Source organism: Miscanthus floridulus, chromosome 1, assembly GCF_019320115.1.
Source record: "Miscanthus floridulus cultivar M001 chromosome 1, ASM1932011v1, whole genome shotgun sequence".
NCBI lineage: Eukaryota > Viridiplantae > Streptophyta > Magnoliopsida > Poales > Poaceae > Miscanthus > Miscanthus floridulus.
Genome location: NC_089580.1, coordinates 195363294 through 195375795, shown reverse-complemented (window position 1 = coordinate 195375795; position 12502 = coordinate 195363294). Strand labels below are relative to the sequence as shown.

The window sequence follows — 12502 nt, the reverse complement described above, 5'->3', positions numbered from 1 at the left end:
CCCGTCGGGCGTCGCAGGTTGGTCTCCTGGGCCGCAAAGCTGTCGAAATGGGCCGAAAGAATGGGCCATGTGGCATGTCGATCCATGTCTGAGAAAGATGCCGCCACGCGGAAACAGAAATCACCTTTTCACGTGGGGGGGCTTATCTGCAAAAAGGGGATCTCCGATTCGCACCTCCACCACCTGCCGCGCCGGCCGGCGAGCCTCTTCCCCTTCCTCCGGTCACTCCCCTTCCCCTCGCATCTTGATTTCGATTCTCTGGTGACTGGGAGAGGCTACGAGAGGGTGACAACCGGAAAGATCTGGTACACGGCAACCGAGCTCCGGCGCCATGGGGTTCCTCGAGGACTTCCAAGCCAGTGAGTGCTCTTCTTCTCGCTAGGACACGCACGACACGCCCGCCTGTCTAGGTCACAGGCTTCCTCAGCCACACCGGATTAAAATTTTCTTGTATTTTTAATCGGGGTTTGGTCTAGAAATTCCGGATGCTTGCTGATTGGACATGCACGGCTGATTTTAGGGTTTCATGATTAAATGATATTGAAATGACAATATGCTTGAAGACATGCTAAATGAGTGCTAAGAGCAACTCCAACAGTTTCCCATCCCTCCTCCCCATCCTTCATTTTTTGGCAAATTGAGAAAAAACAACCTCCAACAGTTTCCCATCCCTCCTCCCCATCTTTGGCAAGTTCAGAAAAACGCCTCCTCAGCGCGCATATATGCGCGCGGGATACGACTTCGCATGCGGGGCTCTTCTTTTCTTAGCGGGGCTCTTCGTTCGCTTAGCGGGGCTCTTCGTTTTGTTAATGGGTTTTTTTATTTTGCCAAGTCAAAAATGCCAAACTCTTGAAGATGGATTGTTTTTTTACTTGGCATATAATTTTGGGAGCTGGTAAATCACAAGATTTGCCAAGTAAAATTTGACAAACTCTTGGAGATGCTCTAAGACTAGGCTTCGTGCCTAACTGCATCATAGTTACTATGCAATTTCTCTTGTTGGAATTACCAGAGGTGTCTATTTTTTAGTTGGCAACTTGTACACCCATTAGCTTTCCTTGATGAGAATTGCTGCGAACAAACATTTCATTGTTAAACGTGAACTTGTTAGTTTTGATTAACTATTGCAACCATGTGACCCTTTTACTTATATTCAATTCTGTTTTGTTTGGACATTACTTCCATGTTTCCTTGCACCTATTGATAAATTGCAATGCGGAAAGGTTGGTACGTTGGTAGCAGGTAGTATTATTTTGCAAGCGAACATAAGAATGGCCTTATTGCAAATCTTAGTATTTTGTTTTCTTGATTTGACTTATCCTGTCAGACGGTAACATTACCAATAGGTGCAAATTTATTCATTGATATCATATATACACACATTATTTCATTTGACTACTCTCAGGTGTTGAAGCATTGCCATCTATGCTGCATCGGAACTATTCATTAATGCGAGAGTTAGATAAAAGTTTGCAAGGTATGGCAGTTTTGACTTGTGAATCCTATTTTATTCTATTGAATCTCTTCTTCTCGTAAAATATATATGGCAAACTAAACCTGAGAACAATAATGGTTGAGTGTCCCATTGCATTAAGAGGGTGTGTCTTGTACTTATTATGCATGCAAATGGATTTCAGTTATAAATTCCCATTTGCTATACTGCTTTCTTTCTGATTACATGTGCAATATTTCCTTTCAACACATAGAGCCACAAATATTCGGTAGGATTGCAGCAATTACATATCATGTTAAATGACTGCTTCTTTTGTTTCATCTCCCAAAATTTGATGAATGTCAGTGTTTATATGGGCTGTCGCAACATATGTCAACCTACAAATCGTGGCAAATGAACTTTTCTATGGGATACCTTAAGAAATTAATACACATAGCATTGTCCAGACAAACGCACTGAATTGATAGTTATTAATGTTGTGGTTACTTAAATATCTACTGATTTTATTTCTCTGAACAGGAAGTCCAATCTTTGTTTGACTTAAGCTTTTCAGCTTTTCAGCCTGAAAATAACCCCCTTCTGTGCTTCTCATTAGGTGTGCAACTAGAAAATGAGCAGCGCTGTCAGCAAGAAATAGAGGACATTAAACATGGACTTGAATCTGGAAGTATTACATATGACCCAGCAAAATTGAAATTTTCTGAAGAAGCAATCGAGGAGCAGAAACACTGTGTTCGAATTGCTGACGAGAAGGTGGCTTTAGCCACTCAGACTTATGACCTGGTAAGTGTCTGTTAATTATAACTCATTCACGTGCAGTAAAATCCACTGCACCAGGAGCATCTAATTCTTGCTCTATGTTTTGTTGGAGGAATGGGAGAGAACACAGATAAACTTAATTCTCTCCTTGTTTAGTTCTTTGTAGAAGAAATGGAAACTAGTACAGTATCGATATGAATTGTCATTTCAATTCTTTCTCTTTTTCATCATTTATGGATTGTTAAATATCAGTTTGTGCTAGTGGTTTATTTTTTATCTCTACCCAAATGGAAAGATTGGTTGCCAAGTTTGTTGTTTATCTATATTTCATTTATGCCATCTTACCTGCAATAGTTCTCGAGGTTCCATGTAACAGTACACTACACACCATTTTGGTTAGATTTTTCAATAACTTTACATTACGAGTTTATGGTTTGCTAGGTTCTGCTGCATAATCATGCCTCATGACACCTCTGCGCTGTTGCTAAATTGTGAATGTGCGGGATTTTGATTATGCTGATCTATAGGTTGATGCTCATATCCAACAGCTAGATCAATTTATGAGGAAGCTTGAAGAAATTCGGCAAGGTATGGAACTACCCTTTGCATAAAACATTGGTTGTTTCCGAATAGTGTACTTTCTGTCCTCCTTTTGAGTTACATGCCTACTGATTGCTCTTTTGGAAAGAAATTACTGATTACCTGTATACCATGCGTTGTGATTACCAGAAAAAGAGGCAGCTGCAGCTGTTACTCCAGGGACTGCTGTTGCTACTACTGCCACTCCAACTGTGAATGTCGGAGTGACAACTTCTGATGCTACTCCGAAGAGTGGACGATCTGGCGAAAGAGGCAGAGGGGGTCGGAAGAAGTATGTTTTGCATCTGCCATCTGGATAAGTTCAGTCCAGCAGTGTTTTTCTTAGTCTAACAAACCAACGCAACTCCTGTTTCAGGTTTAAGGTACCCACAGAGCAGCCAGTGCCACCTATTGATTTAGAATTGCCTGTGGATCCTAACGAACCTACATACTGCCTCTGCAACCAAGTCAGTTATGGTGAGATGGTGGCATGCGACAATCCTAATGTATGTGACACTCCTTTGTTTCACTGCTGTATTCCAGTTTGACGAGTTCCATTTTCATGCCCATGCTTGGTTTATTTTATTATCACTTTCATATCCATTTGGCAGTGCAAAATCGAGTGGTATCACTATGGCTGTGTGGGCGTCAAGGAGCAGCCCAAGGGAAAGTGGTATTGCCCAAATTGCATTGGATTCCAGAAGAAGCGAAAAGGCAAGTGATATGCCGTCCACATGCTGCTGTGCTAGTGTCCTTGCTTGTTAAATGTTGTTGATGTTGGGTAACAAATCTAGTAGTTCTTTGTGATAGTGCATACCGTTGTAGATCCAGTGTTCTGTACATGTTACTCCTTTGATGCTGAGGAAGTAAGGACTGCTCAAGACCTCTTAGAGTTTAGGACCATCGACCATGCAATGCAGCCGGTGTGTAACTTCATTGCCTTCTTGGCGGGGTTTTCATTCTGTCCCTTGTATGGCTTTCACAATATCATGTCTCTTTTCTGGTATCTTTTGTGGAGTATGCTTTTCTTTGTGGTGGCTCTTTCCGTTGAATTTTCGCGAGCTTTTGTGGAGTTCTTGTCGAAGGTCTACTTCAGCCTAGACATGAGCATGGGTTGGAAGAAAGAAACGCCTGGTATCTTTTGGGCCAAAATCACCTAGCTAGGCCTGGCACTGGGTTGTTCTAAAGGAAATAGTGCATTGACCTTTTATCTACTCTTTAACTCCACAAAAAAAAAAAAAAAAAATCTACTCTTTAACTTTTGGAATTTGCTCCTTTGACGGTTTTTAGAGTAGGTATAGGCGCCACATCATCCACAAAGAAGGTAAATCGTACAGAGTTACTAGTTTGGGGAGGTCGATTAGACTTCGTAAAAAAAAAATTCAGTTATCTAAATATGTAATTTAAAAATATGTAATTAAAAATCCTAAATCTGATTTAATCTTAGAATTTTTGTTTACCTTAGAGAAATCATGTTTTATATATTATGGTGCATAGTTTGGAATTATTTGAATATTATATGGTCTTCTTTTGGTGTTTATCTATTACTCCCTCTGTCCTCGAAAGAATACAATTCTGGAATAGTGTCATGTTTTAGTATATCAAGTTTGATCAATTATAAAAAAAATATAAATATTTATAATATAAAACAAATATCATTAAATTAATTACGAAATGTATTTTTATAATAAATTAATTTGGAGTCATAAATGTGAATACTATTTACTAGAAACTTGGTCAAACGTGAAGTACTGTAACTGGCACGCAACCTATAGTTGCATCCTTTTAGGGACAGAGGTAGTAGTATATGTTCAGCCAGTTCGCTTGTTGGTTTCAGCCAGGGCTTATCAGCCAGCCAACAGTGTTTTTCTCTCGCAACAAACCAGCACCAGTCGGGCTTATCAGTCCCGAAACCAACCAGCGAACTGGCCCGTTCTCATTATCTATTATAATTAGTTTGTGTTGATGACCTAGATCACCTTGTTTGGATGTTCATGTTTTTATCTTAATCCATATGTGTTGAAATGGATTGAAGTGGAATTAAACTAAATTCTATTCTATTCCACTCCAACACATATGGATTGGAGTGGATACACGTGCATCTGAACAAGCCCGTAGAAAAGCATCTGACTCTAGTGACAACACATATGCCATGGAACCGTCTCATACTCTATCCTAGTATTTAATATGAGCACGTGTCACTTGTCATACTTACGATATGAGCGCATGCATACACACTCATAATCTCAACGCTGATAGATCGCGATATTTTGTTTACTTATTTTCACATCGTTTTTTTGTTGCATTGTATCAATTTTGTGTTAGCAATTCAAATGTCACCGAACATTAGCTAAAATAATATTCAAAATCATTCGTGGAGATGGAGCAAATTCGGACTGTCTTAAAAATTAGACTAACGCGGCGTCACATCAGCTCGAACTATTTTAAAAATCGTTGGTGAGCAAATCCGGACGGGCTTAAAAGTCAGAGGATGTTATGAAACTGATTTTATATTTGAAGAAGACAAATAACGATCGCTGCCATGAGAAAACGTACTACTATAACAAAAGGGCGGGGGGTGAAATAGAGGAGCTCGTGCGTTCTTTTTTTCCCCACCCGTCCCTGTCATATCGGGAGGGGTGGGCCCAAAAAGTGAGCTCTCGGAGCTGGGGCACTCTGCAAAAAGGTTGCTCTGGCCTCTGGCGTCCGGGTCTGCGGCGCAGCGATGCTGTGTCGCTGGCTCGCTGCAAGCCTGCAACGACGGAACGGAGGCACGGCGAGAGGCCCAGCCCGGCAGCCCCAGCGCCCCAGCGGTAGGAGTAGTCGACACAGCCACACAGGCGAAAAGGCACCGACCGGGCATGCCAACACACACTCCTGAGCAGCAGCAGCCGCCGCGAATTTGAACGCGTCGGTTCCTGCGCTCACCACACCAGCTCGCGTGCAGCAATGCGGCAACAGTAGCGCCGCAGCAAAACTGTGCTGTGCATGCGCAATGCAATGTTGCGGCACTGCCTCCCCCGCTCTCTTCACGGAGCTGTTCGCCACTTCGCCTCCCGTGCACACAGTGTGCTCGAACTTTTTCAATTGCAGTGAGGACCGAGGAGATTGATTGATTGTGTAGATCTTCAAGGAGCGCATGCAGCGTTCGGTCACCGTTAGGATATTCCACTATCCACTACCGAGCCTGCCATGCTCATGCTCGTCATAGTGGCGTAGTGCGCTCCGCTCATGCGCTGCGTGTCGTCGTGTGTTCCGTTCATTGTCCATTGCCCGTTTGCCCCCTTGTCTCTCACGTAGGAGTAGGAGTACAGGGACGGAGAAAGACGCTTTTGTTTTGTTTTTGCGACGGTGGCATCATGCTACTACTAGAGTACTAGTAGTAGTAGATGCGAGCGGCCAGCGATTAGCCAACAACCATGATGGGGCTTGCTTACATTAGATGGACTACTACTACTAACAGACGACGCGCAACACGTCGGTTGCATTGCATTTCGTATATGGCATCGTACTCGTTCGTATGTGACGGAGACAGGGTGATCCGGATCGCTAACCTGCCAGCCAAGCGACTCCTGGAGGCAGATCCTTACAAATCTGGACCACCTACAGTGCGGATCTAGAAAATACATTTAGGGGGTCAGAAACTCACCTTCAACTCAAAACTCATCTTTATTCTCCGTCGGGAGCACTGCAGCACATTCTTCTCTGTTATTAATGGCTGAAAAATTCATGGGGGGGGGGCTAAGGGGTCTCCAATGACGTGGCCAGGATAGGGGGCTTGAGCCCCGGCAACCCCCCGGTAGATCCGCCCCTGACCGCCGTGTGTGGGGCCTGCTCGCTGATTGATTTCTGGGTTGATAAGCTCAACTGGTGCTGGTTTGTTGTGAGAGGAAAATACAGTTGACTGGCTGATAAGCCCTGGCTGAAATCAACGAGCGAACACACTGAATGAGATTTCGTCACACCACTCTCCTCCTTTCGGTAATTTTTTTTCTTCCATTCCAAATTGAACTAATAGGAATAGGAATAGGATCTGCCTCCGTCGACGGTCACCGTCACACGTGTTCGAATTTTACACGTTGCTTGACCGTTCCCGTCCGTCCACGCTACAGCGACGTCATCTAACACCACACCACTCTTGTAGTAGTAGTACGCTTCAGAATTACACTACCCCATCCAACGGCCACCTGCAATCCTGCATGCGCGCGCACCGCATCAGACACGGACGGTAACTAATTAAACTCATTTTATTTTAAGTTTTTAACCCCTCCTCCGCGCCGTTAATAATCGTGCAATCAAGTCGCGCTGCCTCCTTCCTCCCTCCCATCCCATCCCATCCTTCCGCTACGATACAAAAGCTCAAGAACCCACGCACGCGCGCACCCCCACCCACCCCACGTCTCGCTTCGCTTCTCCCCACCCCCGCCCCCGCCCCGCTACAGCGCCGGTGGGGGGCCCCGCGGCTGCCGGCGACCGGACGCCGTCGCCGCCGCCGTCCTCGCCGACCCGACATTCTCCAGCTGTGGTGCGGCCCTCGCCTCTCGTCCAGTCCTCGGCCTTTTGTTTCCTTTTTTCCCCCTGGCTCTCGTACGTGCTGCTCCTCGTCCTTCTAGAAAGCTTGATCCGGTTTCCTTGCGCGCTGCTCGCCGAGGCGTGCCGTTCTCGTTCGTTCATGGCTTCTGGCCTGGGGTTCCTCCACGTGGAATTGGGGCGAATTGGCGCGAGAGCGCATGGGATCTTGCCGTCCTGTCATGGCCCTGCGTTTTGGCACTCTTTTTTGTGGTGGTGAAAAATGCCGCCTTTTGTTCGGGACGCTTCACGGGCTTCTCTGCATTTTTAAATTCTCTTCATTCCACCTACACTCTTTTTCCTCAGCTCGATTTGCACCCTCGTTTGTTCACGCCCATTTCAATTGCCCCTTCCATTTCCCAGCCGCTTTGTTCTTGCTTTCTTGGGATCCTTTGATTTAAGTGCTAGTTCTTTATCCCTCTTAACTCGTTTATCGTTCTCCCTTTTTTTTCTCAGGCATTAGCCATGGTTTAGCGGAGGCGATTCTCATTGCAGCTGTTTCCGGGGTGGTGGATTTTGAAGGAATAAAGAATGATCAACCTCTTTGAATTGAGCGTTGGAGCCAGCGCCAAGGTCTCCTCAAGAGATGGTATTATTACGCAACTGCCGAACCAAGTGACAATGATTTTGCTTCCAGCAGTTGCCCACATGATTAGCTATGCGATCATTCTTCAGTTAGGAAGGTACATGGGATGGCCTAATTATGGATCTTTTATCTTCTCCTCGCAGGCTCTCCAGTGAGAGGAACTCAATCTGAACGGAAGGAATACGCCGGATCAAAGGCAGTAAGTGCCCCAATTTTTTTTTTTACTGCTTCTGATTTTTACCAGCCATGTGCATGTCAGTGCTTCCTGCCAAATCTTTACTGCCTGCTGATCACAGCATGATCTATGTCGGCAGTTGACTGGGAGCGCAAGGAGGAGCTCGTCGGATAGATCGGGTGGTACGCCAATGAAAATGCTGATAGCTCAGGAAATGGCGAAGGAGGGGGACGCAAATCAGAAGACCACTAATGTTGTTGCAAGGCTGATGGGGCTTGACGATAATGTGGATCTTCCTAAGCATGCCGTGCCTTCAAACAGGAGGAGCTTCCCGGATGGCCATTTATCTGCTACATTGGCAAGAGTTAACAACCAAATTTCATTTGAGAAGCACACAAGTTCCGCCGAAGATGTGGAGTATAAGGATGTCTACGAAGTTGGGTACCAGCCACCAAGAGGTGATGAATATCCAAGAAGGAGGAGGCCGAATGAAGATCATGACAAGAGAAGGATGGATCTTGTCCGCCAGAAGTTTGTTGAAGCAAAGCGGCTTGCATCACATGATAATATCCTCCAGTCGAAGGAATTCCACGATGCTCTTGAAGTTCTGAATTCAAACAAAGACTTGTTTCTCAAATTTCTTGAAGAGCCTAACTCTCTCTTTGCAAAGCAATCTGGAGGGCACAATTCTGCACCAACATCACCTCAGAGAAAGCGCATTACTGTGTTGAAGCCCTCAAAATCAGTGGAGATGAAGTGTGACAAAGCAATTAAAAGGCTGAAAAACCATGCAGTCGATGGAAACAGAATAGAAAGGAGCAACGCGCACAAGTCTGATGCTGCTCATGTGAAAGAAGATAGGCTTCCTAAACACACCAGGATAGTGGTCTTGAAACCTACCTCAGTAATTACTTCCATGGAGCAATCTGAGCAAAATTATCATGCTGATCTGGATGATTCTGAAGCACCTAGTCTATCAAGGCATTTGAGTGATGAGATAGATTGGTCAGTGCATGGAATTTGTCGACACCACACTGAATCTTTGCAGGGTTGCATACAGTCAAATATGTTCAGCGCAGATAGACCATACCATCGGTATGCTGAAGAAGAGGGCAATAGCTTGAGTGACTCAGATATTGGAACCCCAACATCACATCATTCTTGGGAGTACATCTACCGGTTTAGCAATCCTTACTTTGGCTCTTTGAGCCATGCTTCTTGCTCCCCTGAGTCACATGTAACTAGGGAGGCTAAGAAACATGCTTCTGACAGATGGGCAATTGTTCCATCCAGTGAGATAACCCAGGAAAAGGTACCAGTGCGAAGAAGTTTGAGCACACTTGGTGAAATGCTTGCCATGCCTGATATGAAGAAAGAAGAGGTTGCTGATCAAGCATCTCCTGATGCTACTACCCACCAGTTGTGTGAACCAACAGTTGGTGTATCATCTAATTGTGCTGTTGACGAAGGTGAGGGAGAAAGCTCCCTCAGGAAAATCTCGAGGTCAAGATCTGTTCCGGTCTCTTCAACAGCTTTTGATAGCCTGCGGTTAGATGGTGGACGTTTCGATGCTCACCAAAAAGAACCTACAGTGCCAAAGGAGGTCAAACCTAAGAACGGGAAATCATCTTTGAAGGGAAAAATCACGAGTTTCTTCTCAAAACGTAAGAAAACAGAAAAAGAGAAGGCTAACCCATCTCCCTTGGGAACCCTGAACAGTCGAGTTTCGTCAGCCAATGCTGTAGCAGTTGCTAAATCAAATGTTCCACAGCATGTTTGTACTAGTTTTCAAGATGCTGCTGCTTTTGAAAGTTTAGAAGAACAGTTTAATCATGGACCAATTGGAGTTCCGGTTGATGAACCCGAAGCACCCTCTGTGTCTAAGGTACATTTGCTTATCTGGATGCAAGTTTAGCTTTCTTCAGACTGGAATATGACTAACATTTGTTAATTTGGATGGTTCTGTTTGCAGTCTCCAGCTTCCCTTGAGAAGGCACTATCATTTGAGATTCGAAGTTCCCACTTCGATCAGCCCAGCCCTACATCGGTTCTTGATTTACAATTTGAGGATATCAGTGAGAAATCCCCCATTTCATCAGAAAGTGCCATTACTGCTAAACAAGGTAAAGCATCATGACAGCTCTTATGTGATAAATTTCCTCCAATTCATCTGTAGCATGTTTGCTGTTGAACATCATGATTAACCCTATTGGTATGGCCATGAGTTGTTTTATATGTACATGAAGTAGGCTGTAGTATCAATGATATGTGCGTAATCATTATTGGCTAGGTCAATAAGTGCAATTATCTTGCTTGCAGAACCTCTATCTAGGTCTCTTCCAATTGGATCAATTGCAAGGACCTTATCGTGGGATGATGCTTCCCAAGAGGCTCCATTGTGTTCTACGAAAGGAGATAACCATGAGCAAGAGCAGTATGAGTTCGTTGAGAAGACTCTGACATCTGCTGGCTTCTGTAATGAGAAGATCCAGGACATCTTTGTCCGGTGGCATTCACTTGACTGCCCTTTGGACCCAGCCGTGCTTGACCAGCTGCTGGAACGCAAGGTGGAGGATGCCAAGTGCAGAGAGAGACGGTCAAATCAAAGGCTTCTCATTGATTCTGTCAATGCCGCCCTACTAGACATTGGCCAAAGTAAACTTTGGGGCGCATACCCTTGCACTGCACGGCATTCTAATGCACTTGGAGTTGCTACATGTGATGTGCTAGTAACCGACGAAGCATGGAGGTTAGTAAAGAGTTGGCTCTTCGATGATGAGAATGATATTGCTGGTTTGGGAGACACTCCAGGCCTTGCAGCGGATTGGGTTGTCAGTAAGGAGATTCACGGCAAAGGGTGGCCCGAAATGCTGCGTTTGGAGGTGGATGAAATCAGCAAGGAGATATGCGAGGAAGTCCTGGGCGAGTTGGTTGGGGAGGCATTTCCAGAGCTTGCTGATGCTGGGTGCCATTGAAGCTGCTTTATTTTCCCTGCTTGTGGCGTCCACCTGTTGCTTTTATTTCCAATCTGGTGGAGTCCGGTCCTGGGGCTGATCTTCACCCTCCAGAGCTGTTCTTGTGTGTATATTACCCTCATAACTGTTCTGTATGCTGCTAAAAAATGTTCCCCGCTGCCTCTCTATCTGTTACATCTCTTGAGCATTGATACATTCACAGTAATAACATTTATGAATACAGCTGCTGCATTTCAAATTCTTTTTTGGCCACATGTTCCTTTCCCTGCTATGAGGTGACAAAAGATAGATGTGTGTAAAGCTGGAGGCCTCATGCGCTGTGCAGCCTTAGTGCTAATTTCAGGCTCCTGCCCTGGAAGATAATTACCTGCGTCTATCACTTCCAAGCAAGTATGATTAGGAGAGAGGCCATGTGCCTCCTTCCTTGAAAGCTTACAACAGTCCAACCAAAGGCACCACCTTTCACTTCCAGTGCATTTCTTTAGTGATCCTCCTGTCCTCCTCTGCCTTAACCTTTGTTCAACTTGCTGCAAGCTTACAAAGCTCTGCAGTGTGGAGGTGAATTAAAAATGGGGGCTGCAGCTGCAGGTAGCACCGTAGCAAGCTCCATTGACATTCTAGGGAATAACAGACTTTCTGTTGGTGTGAGGAGAATCCTTGCATTCTTTTATGGATCCAATGGCTAGCCTCCCAGATGTGCTTTACAAATGCTTTTTTGCCTACATGCGGTAGCATCTTTCAGGCTATAGTGTTTGTTTTGCCTTCTCCCAAGTGCTGTCACTCGCGTGACAGCTCGGCGCCATTGCTTGCCGCAGCGTGGTCCCGCGATGTACAAGTGCTGTGATCTGTCGAGCGCTGGTCGCCGGGACGCTGCACTGCAGTACTGCACCCGGCCGGGCGCGGTCCATGAAAGATGCAGAACTTGCCCAGTTCCCTGCTGCGCTACTAGTCAACTTTTCTGAATCTTTTGGCTGCTGCAACTAACTAACAATGCCGTGCTATGACAGCGCTAGGCGCTGGGTAAGTTCGTTGTCCCTTCCGAGCAGAATAATTGCAGCGAAGACGGTGGTTAACTGGCTTCCGGATAGCTTAAACTTTCACCTGCCCGTTTGGAGGCTTATATTACCTGCAATGTTGGTTTCGATGAGACAAAAATAACAGCAGTTCTTTTCTTGTGCGTCTACTTTATGTAGTCCAGAATCTAGACGATGAAAAGAGACCTAATATTCGTCTCCGGCTTGGCATAGTTTTGTTACTTACTCTCTCTCTGTCTCAGGTTATGGGCTGTTTCGCTGCTGATATGACTAGCAAATAATGAGCTACTGTATCCTGTTCAAAAGCTTTTTGCAAGTACAGAACTGTGGGTGGTGGTTGCGCTTGCACTTGCAATCGACCCATGCTACTGG

General features: G+C 45.2%; 2 protein-coding genes across 3 annotated transcripts; both read left to right on the top strand.

Moving 5' to 3' along the window:
* The first annotated feature begins 149 nt into the window (after positions 1–149).
* On the top strand, positions 150–3836 carry LOC136507999 (PHD finger protein ING1-like). Its single transcript, XM_066502590.1, has 7 exons — positions 150–359; positions 1406–1477; positions 2049–2236; positions 2740–2800; positions 2942–3083; positions 3168–3297; positions 3403–3836. The coding sequence occupies exons 1-7, from the start codon at positions 332–334 to the stop codon at positions 3511–3513; spliced, it is 732 nt and encodes a 243-aa protein (XP_066358687.1). The 5' UTR covers positions 150–331; the 3' UTR covers positions 3514–3836.
* Positions 3837–7160: 3324 nt separating this feature from the next.
* Positions 7161–11340, top strand: LOC136553246 (uncharacterized). Of its 2 annotated transcripts, none has more exons than XM_066544635.1 (6): positions 7161–7316; positions 7817–7949; positions 8090–8145; positions 8261–10006; positions 10094–10244; positions 10441–11340. In XM_066544635.1, the coding sequence occupies exons 2-6, from the start codon at positions 7892–7894 to the stop codon at positions 11094–11096; spliced, it is 2667 nt and encodes an 888-aa protein (XP_066400732.1). In that variant the 5' UTR covers positions 7161–7316; positions 7817–7891; the 3' UTR covers positions 11097–11340. The 2 variants fall into 2 exon arrangements, with proteins under 2 accessions (XP_066400732.1, XP_066400726.1); XM_066544629.1 differs by having other exon boundaries at positions 8243–10006.
* The last annotated feature ends 1162 nt before the right edge of the window (positions 11341–12502 follow it).

Bases quoted from the DNA above. Each gene is read 5' to 3' on its own strand.
- LOC136507999 (XM_066502590.1), top strand. From the start codon at position 332: ATGGGGTTCCTCGAGGACTTCCAAGCCA. The intron at 3,084-3,167 runs GTATGTTTTGCA...CTCCTGTTTCAG, and splicing joins GGCAGAGGGGGTCGGAAGAA to GTTTAAGGTACCCACAGAGC. The intron at 3,298-3,402 runs GTATGTGACACT...TCCATTTGGCAG, and splicing joins TGGCATGCGACAATCCTAAT to TGCAAAATCGAGTGGTATCA.
- LOC136553246 (XM_066544629.1), top strand. From the start codon at position 7,892: ATGATCAACCTCTTTGAATTGAGCGTTGGAGCCAGCGCCAAGGTCTCC. The intron at 7,950-8,089 runs GTATTATTACGC...TTCTCCTCGCAG, and splicing joins CAAGGTCTCCTCAAGAGATG to GCTCTCCAGTGAGAGGAACT. The intron at 8,146-8,242 runs GTAAGTGCCCCA...TGCTGATCACAG, and splicing joins AATACGCCGGATCAAAGGCA to CATGATCTATGTCGGCAGTT.